General features: G+C 39.4%; 1 protein-coding gene across 2 annotated transcripts in view; it reads left to right on the top strand.

The window, feature by feature from the left end:
* Nucleotides 1–4195: 4195 nt before the first annotated feature.
* Nucleotides 4196–12905, top strand: part of prkcha (protein kinase C, eta, a) — a 70132-nt gene continuing 61422 nt past the window's right edge. For both annotated transcript variants that reach the window (XM_062042155.1, XM_062042154.1), the window contains exon 1: nucleotides 4196–4873. In XM_062042155.1, coding sequence (XP_061898139.1) covers nucleotides 4523–4873 — 351 coding nt within the window. In that variant the 5' untranslated portion in view covers nucleotides 4196–4522. The remainder of the gene's footprint in view (nucleotides 4874–12905) is intronic.

The raw sequence follows: 12905 nt of genomic DNA, 5'->3' as shown, positions 1-12905 counted from the left end.
AGCTTTTCTGTGGGTGCATATTTCAAGATTTGACATGGTCGTAGAGAGAGAGAAAGTGCGTCTGACTGGCTGCAAAAAAAGAATGTGACGCAGGGCTGTGTGCGTGTGTGTGTGTGTGCGTGTGCGTGCGTGTGTGTGTGTGTGTGTGGAGGGGGGCAGGCACGTGCACACTTAGGGCCCTATGGGTGCCTGAGCCCCTGCCCTTTTTTGCCTCGTCTTAAAAAGTGCCCTCTGCCTGTGTGTGTGTGTTTTTTTATTTTCTTTAAACAACATTAATAAATTCCTGTCAGGGATGTAAAAAAAAAAAAATAAAAAAAAAAGCGGTACAAAAACTCCACGTTTTCTTGTAATACCGGGTTGTTTGAGCCTGCCGCTTCCTTTAAACGATTAGCCCCTCCTCGATCTGCGGGCTGCAGCCAGGGTTACTCAGACGTGACAGTGGAGCAACTTGAACCTGTGAGTTATGGTCTAGTCGCCGTCCACTTATTCAGCATCTAATATGGGTAATATTTCAGAAAAACGCTGTATTATTCCATTAGTCAATGTGTCAGCTTCTGTTTTTGCCGGACGTCGGAGCACGGCGCATCAATTGAGCACGGCACATCAAGTCCGCACAGAGCAGAGCGGATCGTGCGGGACAGGAAGTAATGTACAAAATAAAACACCGGGTTAATTTTCAAAATAAAATGCACGTTTACGGCGGATCACATTTCTCTCACAGTAGAGTTTTAGATATAAGGTTATTGTGACTTTGCTATTACTGTGGGGGTTAACAAAATAATAATAATAATAATGATAATAATAACAATAATAATAAGAAGAACAATGATAATGATAATAATAATAATTATTATTATTATTATTATTATTAATAATAATAATAATTTCAGCATTCTGGGGATATAAGATGTAGGTTATCTGTTAGGAATATTGCCATCTGTATTTAAACTTGATTCATGTTGATTATGCCTGCAGCCCAATGCCAAAAAAAGAAAGAATACAGCCCTCTACTGGCCCCTGGTCCATATTTTTGGCCCTGTATTGCGTTTGAGTTGTTTAGTCTGAGCATTAAGTGAGATAGACCATAAGTTACAACTTGATGGTGTTTTCATCAAGTTAAGGGAAGAAGGACAGATTTTCACATTGAAGTTTTTTCCATTTGGGTATTTATTTTTGTATTTTTTTTCAAAGTTCATGTTGCACTGTTCAATGTTCAATATTAAAGTGCTTATCTTTAACAAAAAAATAGCCTAATAATAAACCAGTGTTTTGTTGCTTTTCATGTCTTCCAAGCCTATGATAATGTGAATTAACTCATTATGACAATAATTTGTTGACACAAAAGAAATGGCAATCACTTTTACCTACAAAGGACACACAGCTAAGTAGTTAGCTTCCTATTAGCAAATTTAATTTTACATTAATTTCCATATTGTGTAAAGGACAAAAAAAAAAAATCCTGCCCTTTTCTGACTTTGAGCCCCTGCCCCTCTATAATCATGTGCACGTCCCTGGAGGGGGGGGTGACAGACAGACGGGGGGGGGGGGTGTAACTGAATTTCTGGAGAACAAAGAAACAAAACAAATCATTTTCGACTGTAAAAATGCCACATGTGGCTCCACTGGGAGAGAGAGGAAGTCAAATGCAGAGTTAGTTGCTTTATCGTCACATCAGAGTGAGGCAGGCCTAAGATGTTTGACGGTCCTCTGCTGCTCTCTGCTGGACAGTTTGGGGACCAATTAAGATAACTGCTTACAGTTTTACAAACTGAAGCTGGAAGTGACGAGAAAACATACGATCAGGGACGTGCACATGATTATAGAGGGGCAGGGGCTCAAAGTCAGAAAAGGGCAGGAACATTTTTTTTGGTCCTTTACACAATATGGAAATTAATGTAAAATTAAATTTGTTAATAGGAAGCTAAAAACTTAGCTGTGTGTCTTTTGTCGGTAAAAGTGATTGCCATTTCTTTTGTGTCAACTAATTATTGTTTTAATGAGTTAATTCACATTATCATAGGCTTGGAAGACATGAAAAGCAACAAAACACTGGTTTATTATTAGGCTATTTATTGTTAAAGATAAGCACTTTAATATTGAACATTGAACAGTGCAACATCAACTTTGAAAAAAAATACAAAAATAAATACCCAAATGGAAAAAACTTCAATGTGAATATCTGTCCTTCTTCCCTTAACTTGATGAAAACACCATCAAGTTGTAACTTATGGTCTTTCTCACTTAATGCTCAGACTGAACAACTGAAACGCAATACAGGGCCAAAAATATGGACCAGGGGCCAGTAGAGGGCTGTAGGATGGAGGCCACCCATACCCAAATATGCTCCTCAATGTAAGTTTGAGGCTTCCATGAAATGCTGTGAAATCAGTGCACAATCAGTAGCCAAACCTTCTGGGGGCCTTAAAGCAGAGGTAGTAGGTAGATCTGAACAGCATCGTACCATACGATGCTGTTCAGATCTACCTACTATGTGCTTGTTTTGATTGATATGATATGCTGTGATACAATAGGCTGTGATGCATTAACAAGTATCATAACTCTTAATGCATTTCTCTTAATGACATTTTGCTTTGACAACAACATACTAGTGTACCACAATTACAAAACACCGTCCGTAGTATCTATTTACTAGCAATTGCTTGACTATTTCCACCACGACGCTCAAAATATGATGTTTTTTTTCTTTGGACAAACATTTGTTAGATACTTTCAATGGTATTTACCTGCATGGAAATGTCAAAGTATTTTGTGCTTTATTTATTTATTTATTTGCATGCATAATTAATCATACGGATATTTTAAAATATTTTTATTACAGTATATGCTGTAAAAAAAAACACACACACATACATATAATGTATATATACATGTATACTATTCATGTATATATATACATATACATATATATATATATATATATATATATATATATATATATATATATATATATATATATATATATATATATATATATATATATACCTTATTTGTGTATATATATATACAGTACATATACACATACTGTATATATACATACATACATATATATATATATATATACCTTATATATATACATATACACATACATACATACATATATGTATATATACACACACCTTATTTGGTGATTGTTTTTATCATCCATCAGCCTGCCTTATTACAAATATGATCCGTGAGTCTGTTTTATTTATTTATTTATTTATTTATTTATTTTCACAAGGTCTTTGTTCCAGAGATGTGTGGGATGTGATCGCCCTGCCTCTTTATTTATAATAGCTGGCCAAGTAAGAGAGATGTGGTTCTGCTGCTGACATTTAGCTGACTGGGGTCAAAGTTTAAATCCAACATCAACAGACTGAAAACTTTTATCGTTGAAAAGGGAGTGGTAGAGGCTGGCATTTTAAAGAATATAGAGATAGGATGTTATTAGTATAAGCGTCATGGAAGGGCGGGAATCTGCTTTCCCCTTAATCAACAAACAAAACAAACCTATGTGCTAGTCCTCAAAAACTGTTACAGACAATTACAGTTGATAATTCTCAAATTATGTGATTTTTATTTTTGTTTTGATTTAAATGATTTTTTTTTGTAGTATTTTTTGATAATTAAACATGTTGTCAACCTAATTTATGAAGCAAAACATGCACAAAAGCAAAAGTCCATAAAATGAACCCAGTGTGAAAAACTTTAACAACAGATAAATATAATTTAGTTGTATAATTTAGGCAGGAAATAGTCCTATAAAATATAGTCTCCTTAAATAAATGCCAACGTTAAATAGAGCATCAGTTTACTTGCCAAACTATTTTTTGTTATGTATTTATCAAGTTTGTGTTTGAAATCCATGCATCATTGTCAGCCAAATAAAGGACAATTTGGAAACATTACTGCAGTGGTTCTAATTGAGTCTAAGTCACATATGTCAAGTTAGATGTTGTCTTGCGCTTGAGCAGCTGGAGGCTTAGTTATGCGTATCGCTCAATTCAATCGATTTCGTGTATTAACATGGACAGTAATGTTGAAAGAAAAATGTTATAAAAGTATAAAACAAGTAATGTGTTTAAGTAGTGTACTATTATTGTTTTGTTGTCACGTGCCTGTTGAGAGCAGTCGCTAGATGGCAGTGTAAAGCATACAAGTCGCCATGACAGGCAGGACTGCTGCATTATGGGTATTGTAGTTCGACTGCTCCTTATCGTCATCATACAGTACTGTCACTCCGCATTCAGACATGTGACCGGACAAACCCGCAGTGGCAGGTTGTGTATTGAAATTCTCAAGTTATGCGGAACTTGCAAGTCCCGGTCGCCGTGTGTTCATTGTGGCTTCCTCTCTGCTCCTCATTGAGTCTCTTCAGAAAAGAAGGCGGATGTTGAAGTGTTCCAAGTTGTGTTGCCAGACCGCCACAACAAGTGCAGTCAGCATCAAAGCAGTCGAATATTTTTGGACATTCTTGAATTTTTTAATCGTTTGACTTTTATGGTCAGTCTTTGGACAAGACATGAAGTTTAACGGCCATATTAGCCTGCGAATCGGAGAAGCCGTGGGCCTGAAACCGACCACTATCGCCCGGCGCCACTCCTTGGTTTTCTTGAAGAACCCCTCGGCCTTGGACCCTTACATTGTCCTCAAGGTGGACGACACCAAAGTGGGACAGACTCATACCAAACAGAAAACCGCCACGCCAACCTACAACGAGGACTTTGCCTTCATAGTGCGAGACGGTCGACACATCGAGGTGACCGTCTTCAACGACACCCCCATCGGGTATGATGACTTCGTGGCCAACTGCACCATCCACTTCCGGGACCTCACCAGGAACTCCAACTCGGAGGAGTTCTTCGAGGAATGGGTGAGTACAATTACTGTGCATTTCACACATTATATGTACGAATGTTGACACTGATGTATGTAATTATGTAGACGGCAATGTCCAAAGTGTGGCCCAGGGGCCGTTTGTGTCCAACACTTTGATTTGTGGGCAGCACGGTGGACAGGGGTTAGTGCAGTGGTTCTTAACCTGGGTTCAATCGAACCCTAGGGGTTCGGTGAGTCGGCCTCAGGGGTTCGGCGGAGCCTCCACCGCAGAGGTCAAGACACACCCAACTCATCGTGTAAATAAAAACTTCTCCCTATAGGCGTATTATGGATACCCCCAAACAATGCACTGCAAAAACTGAAATTTAAGTAAGAGGAAATATCTCAAATAAGGGTTATATTTGCTTATTTTCTGCCTGATAAGATAATTCTTCTCACTAAGCAGATTTTATGTTAGTGTTTTACTTGTTTTAAGGGTTTTGGTCCTAAATGATCTCAGTAAGATATTACAGCTTGTTGCTGAGATTGTATGACCTATATTGAGTAAAACATGCTTGAAACTAGAATACCAACTGTTGCAAAGCTGTGTCATTAACACTTACAAGTATAAAACTACTTTTTTAAAGTAATAATTTCTTACTTCAAGCATGAAAAAAAAAATCATGATGCCGAGCGCATATCATTATGTCAAGATAATGGCACTAGCATGTACTTAATTTAAGAATATTTTTCAACATATTGAGCAAAAAGGTCTCTTTTTTTCTACCAAGAAAAGTGCACTTGTTATTAGTGAGAATATACTTATTTTAAGGTATTTTGGGTTCATTGAGGTTAGCTAATTTTACTTGTTTTGGAAAGTCTTGACAAGCCGAATTTTCTTGTTCTATTGGCAGATAATTTTGCTTAGTTCAAATAAAATACCACTCATTTTTGTGTTATTTTTCTTGTTTTTGAACACTGACTTTTTGCAGTGTGTTCCCTCTAATTTTCCATCTGATTTGCAGGTGTGTAATTTGTTGTGAGTTCATGCACTGTGTTGGTTTTGTTCTTTGAACAAGGTGATGTTCATGCACGGTTAATTTTGTTCACCAGTAAAAAAAAACATATAACTTTGTCTTGAATTTGAAAAAAATTATAATTTTATTTTTTACTAAAGAAGGGTTCGGTGAATGCGCATACAGTATGAAACTGGTGGGGTTCGGTACCTCCAACAAGGTTAAGAGCCACTGGGTCAGTGCATGTGCCTCGCAATACGAAGGTCAATCAATCAATCAATCAATCAATCAATGTTTATTTATATAGCCCTAAATCACAAGTGTCTCAAAGGGCTGCACAGCCACAACGACATCCTCGGTACAGAGCCCACAAAAGGGCAAGGAAAAACTCACCCCAGTGGGACGTCGGTGTGAATGACTATGAGAAACCTTGGAGAGGACCGCATACTGTATGTGGGTAACCCCCCCTCTAGGGGAGACCGAAAGCAATGGATGTCGAGTGGGTCTGACATAATATTGTGAAAGTCCAGTCCATAGTGGATCCAACATATCAGCGAAAGTCCAGTCCATAGTGGATCCAACATAATAGTGAGAGTCCAGTCCATAGTGGGGCCACGGGTCAGCAGCGCAGAGATGTCCCCAACCGATGCACAGGCAAGTGGTCCATTCCAGGTCCCGACTCTGGACAGCCAGCACTTCATCCATGGCCACCGGACCTGTGTAACTCCCCCTCCACAAGGGAGAGGGGGGCAGAGGAGGAAAGAAACGGCAGATCAACTGGTCTAAAAAGGGGGTCTATTTAAAGGCTAGAGTATACAAATGAGTTTTAAGATGGGACTTAAATGCTTCTACTGAGGTAGTATCTCTAACTGTTACCGGGAGGGCATTCCATAGTACTGGAGCCCGAATAGAAAATGCTCTATAGCCCGCAGACTTTTTTTGGGCTCTGGGAATCACTAATAAGCCATAGTTCTTTGAACGCAGATTTCTTGCCGGGGCATATGGTACAATACAATCAGCAAGATAGGCTGGAGCTAGACCGTGTAGTATTTTATACGTAAGTAGTACAACCTTAAAGTCACATCTTTTAAGTGCACAGGAAGCCAGTGCAGGTGAGCCAGTATAGGCGTAATATGATCAAACTTTCTTGTTTGGTCCTGAGTTCAATCCCGGGCTCGGGATCTTTCTGTGTGGAGTTTGCATGTTCTCCCTGTGACTGCGTGGGTTCCCTCCGGCTTCCTCTCACCTCCAAAAACATGCACCTGGCAACACTAAATTGTCCCTAGTGTGTGAATGTGAGTGTGAATGTTGTCTGTCTATTTGTGTTGGCCCTGTGATGAGGTGGCGACTTGTCCAGGGTGTATCCCGCCTTCCGCCCGAATGCAGCTGAGATAGGCTCCAGCACCCCCCGTGACCCCGAAAGGGACAAGCAGTAGAAAATGGATGGATGGATGGATGGACTTTGATTTGTTTTGGTTCACAATTCGCAATGAAAAAAACAAAAAGGTAATGTGAAAATAGTATGCATTAGTGTGTAACTTTTATTCCACACAGTGTCCCTAAATTAACAGGGAATCTAGTTGTTGATACACCCTTATGGAATTGTTTAAGTCAACCCACGGAAGCATGGCAGAAATATTTATAAAACACTTTTTATTTCATAAAATGAGCCGATTGGAATTTAAGACAATTGTGAAGTATTTTGCCTGAGGTACGTCACTGGATGTTTCCATACAGCAGGGATGTTCAACTCAAATGTTTTGGGGGCCGGGGAGCCGTACTTTTCCCTTCAATATTAGTCTTATTTTGTAAATTCCAGAGAACCTAATGTCTTCTACAGTAGACATTTGTTTTTGGTTTATATATTTTGTCAGAGATAGAGGGCTGTTCTGCTTTTTTCATAAAAGCTAATCAAAGAAATCTTCATGACAGCGCTCTAGTTTTTTTGCAAACATGTCAGAGGTTTTGTTGTCCTGAACTTGCAGACCACCGTGTGAATAGCCCAAATGATGAAAAAGAGAGTATAGACCTAAAATGGAACCTTGAGAAACATGAAACAGTTGAACAAATGACTACTGACTGCATCTGAAGTAAACAAGCTACAGCAACACAGTAGTTACATCAATCACATTAAGAAAACTGCCAAAGAGGAGAGGTCCTAAAGGGGTGCCTTGTGGAACGCCTTAGTTATCTATATCACAAGTTTACACCCCAGTGTTCTATGTTTGCCAGCAGTTTCTCGATACAACAGGAGCACTGTAGTGTTTTTAGGAATTTACTGCGAAAATGTTTGTCTCCGAAGTTTTGAACTGAACTTGGGGGTTGGGCTATGGCAGGGGTCGGCAACCCGCGGCTCCGGAGCCGCATGCAGCTCTTTGACCACTCTGATGCGGCTCAGCTGCATACTTGCAGACCCTCCCGATTTTCCCAGGAGACTTACGGATCTCAGTGCCTCTCTTAGAAATCTCCCGGAGTAAATATTCTCCAGTTTTCACCCTTACAACTAAATTAAAATCTCCAGAGGCAAATATTCTCCAATTTACAACCTAACAACTTAATCAATGGCGTGCCATGAAAGCACTGCATTTTCTGATCCTCTATAGCCTGTACAAACACAGTGCCAACCCGTCCACATGGTGTATGTAGCTTTTACTTGTACACGTTGGAGACAGCAAGGCATACTTGGTCAACAGCCACACAGCTTACACTAACGGTAGCCATATAAAACAACTTTAACACTGTTACGTTACAAATATGCACCACACTGTGAACCCACACCAAAAAAGAATGACAAACACATTTCTGGAGAACATCCGCACCGTTAAACAACATAAATACAACAGAACGAATACCCAGAATCCCATGCAGCCCTAACTCTTCCAGTCTACATTGTACACCCCCGCTACCACCACCACCCCCCCACACATCAACCCCCCTCCCCATCCCCCTTCGTGCGTCGGTTGAGGTGGGCGGGGTTTGGTGGTAGCGGGGGTGTACAATGTAGACCGGAAGAGTTAGGGCTGCATGGGATTCTGGGTATTTGATGTGTTGTGTTTATGTTGTGTTACGGTGCAGATGTTCTCCAGAAATGTGTTTGTCATTCTTTTTTGGTGTGGATTCACAGTGTGGCGCATATTTGTAACGTAACAGTGTTAATGTTGTGTTAAAGTTGTTTTATACGGCCACCGTCAGTGTAAGCTGTGTGACTGTTGAGTAAGTATGCCCTGCTGTCACTTTCGTGTGAAAGCAGAAGCTGCACTTAGCATGTGGCCGATCAGGTACGCTGTGTGCGCAGATCGCTAAAGACAGTGCCAACACGCCCTACATTTCGGGTGTCTCCCGGAAAGACTGGGAGAGTTGGCAAGTATGACGCTGTCAAGCGACGTTAATGTAAAACTCGCGGGCCGCACTAACATTAAATTGTTTTAATAAGGTGCAGGCCGGGGCGTGTGTCTGAGACCCCTGGTCTAAACATAGCCCAAAAGTAAATAAAAAGCTTTGTATACAGTGTTATTTCATTTTGAATTTCAAAAGAGTTTTGTGGCTCCCATTGTTATCTTTAATTTGTGAAACTCGTCAAAATGGCTCTTTGAGTGGTAAAGGTTGCCGACCCCTGGGCTATGGTGTCATTCCCTATTCCCCTGGGCCGCCAGTTGAATAGCCCTGCCATACTACATGGTAGAGGATTGCGCGAGTCCACCATTTTTATTCAGTTGTCATCAATTCATTCCTTCTTTTTCTCTATCCTCTTGTTGTGGGCGAAGACTCAGGCTGGGCGAAAAACCTGAAAACTGCATCACAATATACTTTGTTCATATTGGTCGATATCAACAATTATTGATATTTTTTTGTCCTATGGAAAATATGGACCAGGAGAAAAATATATTAAATGTTAACATTTTTATTTCAAATGTAACCTTCCTCTGATTCTAATCCTCTCAGCTATCAAGGCAGAAAGGAAAGGAAATGTGAACACAACCAAAAAAAAAACAATCAATTTAAACACAATTCTAAAATAGCAAAAAATACTTAACAATGCCCTCTTTAAATTAAGCTATAGAAATTAATTTATGTTATGCTGTAATTATTATTTCAATATTATTGGACCAATTTATTATTTTAAAGTCGCTAATTTGTTATATTTTGTTAATTATACAGATGTAGCAACCAACTGTAGTTACTGACAGTGGGTTTCTGAAGTGTTCCTGAGCCCATGTGGTGATATCCTTTACACACTGATGTCGCTTGTTGATGCAGTACAGCCTGAGGGATCGAAGGACACGGGCTTAGCTGCTTACATGCAGTTATTTCTCCAGATTCTCTGAACCCTTTGATGATATTACGGACCGTAGATGGTGAAATCCCTAAATTCCTTGCAATAGCTGGTTGAGAAAGGTTTTTCTTAAACTGTTCAACAGTTTGCTCACACATTTGTTGACAAAGTGGTGACCCTCGCCCCCTCCTTGTTTGTGAATGACTAAGCATTTCATGGAATCTACTTTTATACCCAATCATGGCACCCACCTGTTCCCAATTTGCCTGTTCACCTGTGGGATGTTCCAAATAAGTGTTTGATGAGCATTCCTCAACTTTATCAGTATTTTTTGCCACCTTTCCCAACTTCTTTGTCACGTGTTGCTGGCATCAAATTCTAAAGTTAATGATTATTTGCAAAAAAAAAAATGTTTTTATCAGTTTGAACATCAAATATGTTGTCTTTGTAGCATATTCAACTGAATATGGGTTGAAAATGATTTGCAAATCATTGTATTCCGTTTATATTTACATCTAACACAATTTCCCAACTCATATGGAAACGGGGTTTGTATATGTACATTTATTTTTTCCTCAGTTATTTGAGCCCTTTCGTATGCAGTATATTTGGTTATTGTTTTTTTTCTAATCAGCCTAACCTAAACCTAAGGTTTACTTGTTAAATAATAATCTTTTTGATCAACACATGGTTTCACCTTATTCAACACGTTTGTAAACTGTAAGTAGTCTAGAATTAATTATTAAATATGATTCAAATCAAGAGTAAGAGTACTAAGTCAGTGTTATAATTTGAGTGACCCTCAGGTTCCTCTGTTGCGGACAAGTTGGGCTTGAGGTCAAAAAGGTAAAAAGAATTCTGCTGTAAACATAATGTTGCAGTTTTTTTATAGCGAAAAAGCTAAGCTCAAGCAAAAAGACAAACATGTTTTGTACATACACATCAATATCCAACATGAATAGTGACACACTTATTATTTCAGTAGTAAGTCACACTTACATAAAATAGTAACGTTTTTCTGCATGCTTTGAATGGGAAAACGTAGTCCCATCATCAATAGTGCCTCTGCTGTTTACAACCAAGTAGTACACTCCTTTTTACCTCAGTTGCTACAAGTGGTGATTAATCAGCTATTAACTGAATTGTTTATTTTTCACATATGAAATTATTTTAACTGGTACAGCAAATTATGTCATTTTAGGCTAATTTGAGGAACAAAGATGACAATTCTAAAATGGTCTAAAAATAAATATCCTCTGTGAGTATACCTCTCACATTTCTACAAATATTATATGAACACGAGCGATGACATCACTAATTATTATCAATAAATTAATTTGTCGACGCCAACTTTTTTCCCAGAATTTTGTCGACAACTTCACCCAATCGTTGCACTCCCACTACTGTGATTTTAAACGAGTTGTTGACAATCCATCGTTTTTCATTGTAAAAATTAGGTTCGTCCCCGGGAACTTTACTGCGTCCTTTCAGATATTCATGCGTCATGGACGCATATCAAGCTACGTCACTGTGATGCGAAAAAATAATTGTTGCTCTAGTAAAGATGCTCGAAGCCGTAAGTAAAACAATTGTCAACACACTGAAACTGAACTGCAACACAGGTTCCATTCAGAACAGTCTTCGCCATGATCCACAAAAGAAGTTGAGTGCACTTGTTCCATGTCATATAAAAAACTTCTGTTTGGTAAATAGACGTAGCAGTGCTGTCAGCGTTGCTGCAAAGGATGAAGGAATGAAGGGTCAGCCTGTCCATGCTCAGATCATACGCAGCACATCATTGGTCGCATGGCTGTCGTCATAGAAGAAAGCCTCTCTTAAAGATGATGTACAAGAAAGCTTGTAGTTTACTGAAGACAAGCAGACTAAGCAGGAAGTGAAATAAATAGGAGTAGGAATAATTAAGATCTCTTTGTCCTTTTTTGGACATGTTGAAATGTTAAACTGAAATGTGTAATAATAATAATAAAAATAAAATAGAATAGAATAGAAAAGAAAGTACTTTATTGATCCCTGGGGGAAATTCAGCACCACAGTTCGCTCACAATAGACAATAATAATAATGAATAATATAATATATATATAATATATTATATATATAATATATAAATAATATAAATATATTCTACATATACTCTACATTTAAGTGCAGTCAAGGAACATTAGCAATATACAGTCTGATGGCTGTCGGTATGAAGGACCTTCTGTGTCGTTCCGTGTTGCATTTTGGGAGTCTGAGCCTTCCACTGAACGTGCTCATTCTCTCCACAAGGTCCGAGTGTAGTGGGTGGGAGGTGTTGTCCATAATGGCTAGGAGTTTTGCTAGACTTCTCCTCTCTGACACCACCGCCAGAGAGTCTAGTTCCAGTCCCATCACGTTACTGGCCTTCTCTACCAACTTGTCCAGTCTGTTTGCGTCCCTCGCTCTCAGCCCGCTGCCCCAGCAGGCCACGGCGTACAAGAAGGCGCCCGCCACCACCGACTTGTAGAACATCTTCAACATCTTTGTACAGACGTTGAAGGATCCTAGCCTCCTGAGGAAGTAGAGGCGGCTCTGTCCCTTCTTGTAGAGTGCCTCAGCGTGTTTTGACCCATTCAGCTTGTTGTCGATGTGTACTCCCAGGTATTTATAATCCTCAACCATGTCCACTTCGACCCCCCTGATGGAAACAGGGGTCGCCGGAGTACTCCTCATCCTTCCCAGGTCCACAACCAGCTCCTTGGTCTTCATCACATTAAGCTGGAGGTGGTTCTTTCCACACCATGTGACAAAGTCCTCC

This window comes from Entelurus aequoreus, linkage group LG03, assembly GCF_033978785.1.
Source record: "Entelurus aequoreus isolate RoL-2023_Sb linkage group LG03, RoL_Eaeq_v1.1, whole genome shotgun sequence".
In the NCBI taxonomy this organism is placed as follows: domain Eukaryota; kingdom Metazoa; phylum Chordata; class Actinopteri; order Syngnathiformes; family Syngnathidae; genus Entelurus; species Entelurus aequoreus.
The sequence above is the reverse complement of the archived record's forward strand: the minus strand, read 5'-3'. Positions and strand labels throughout refer to the sequence as shown.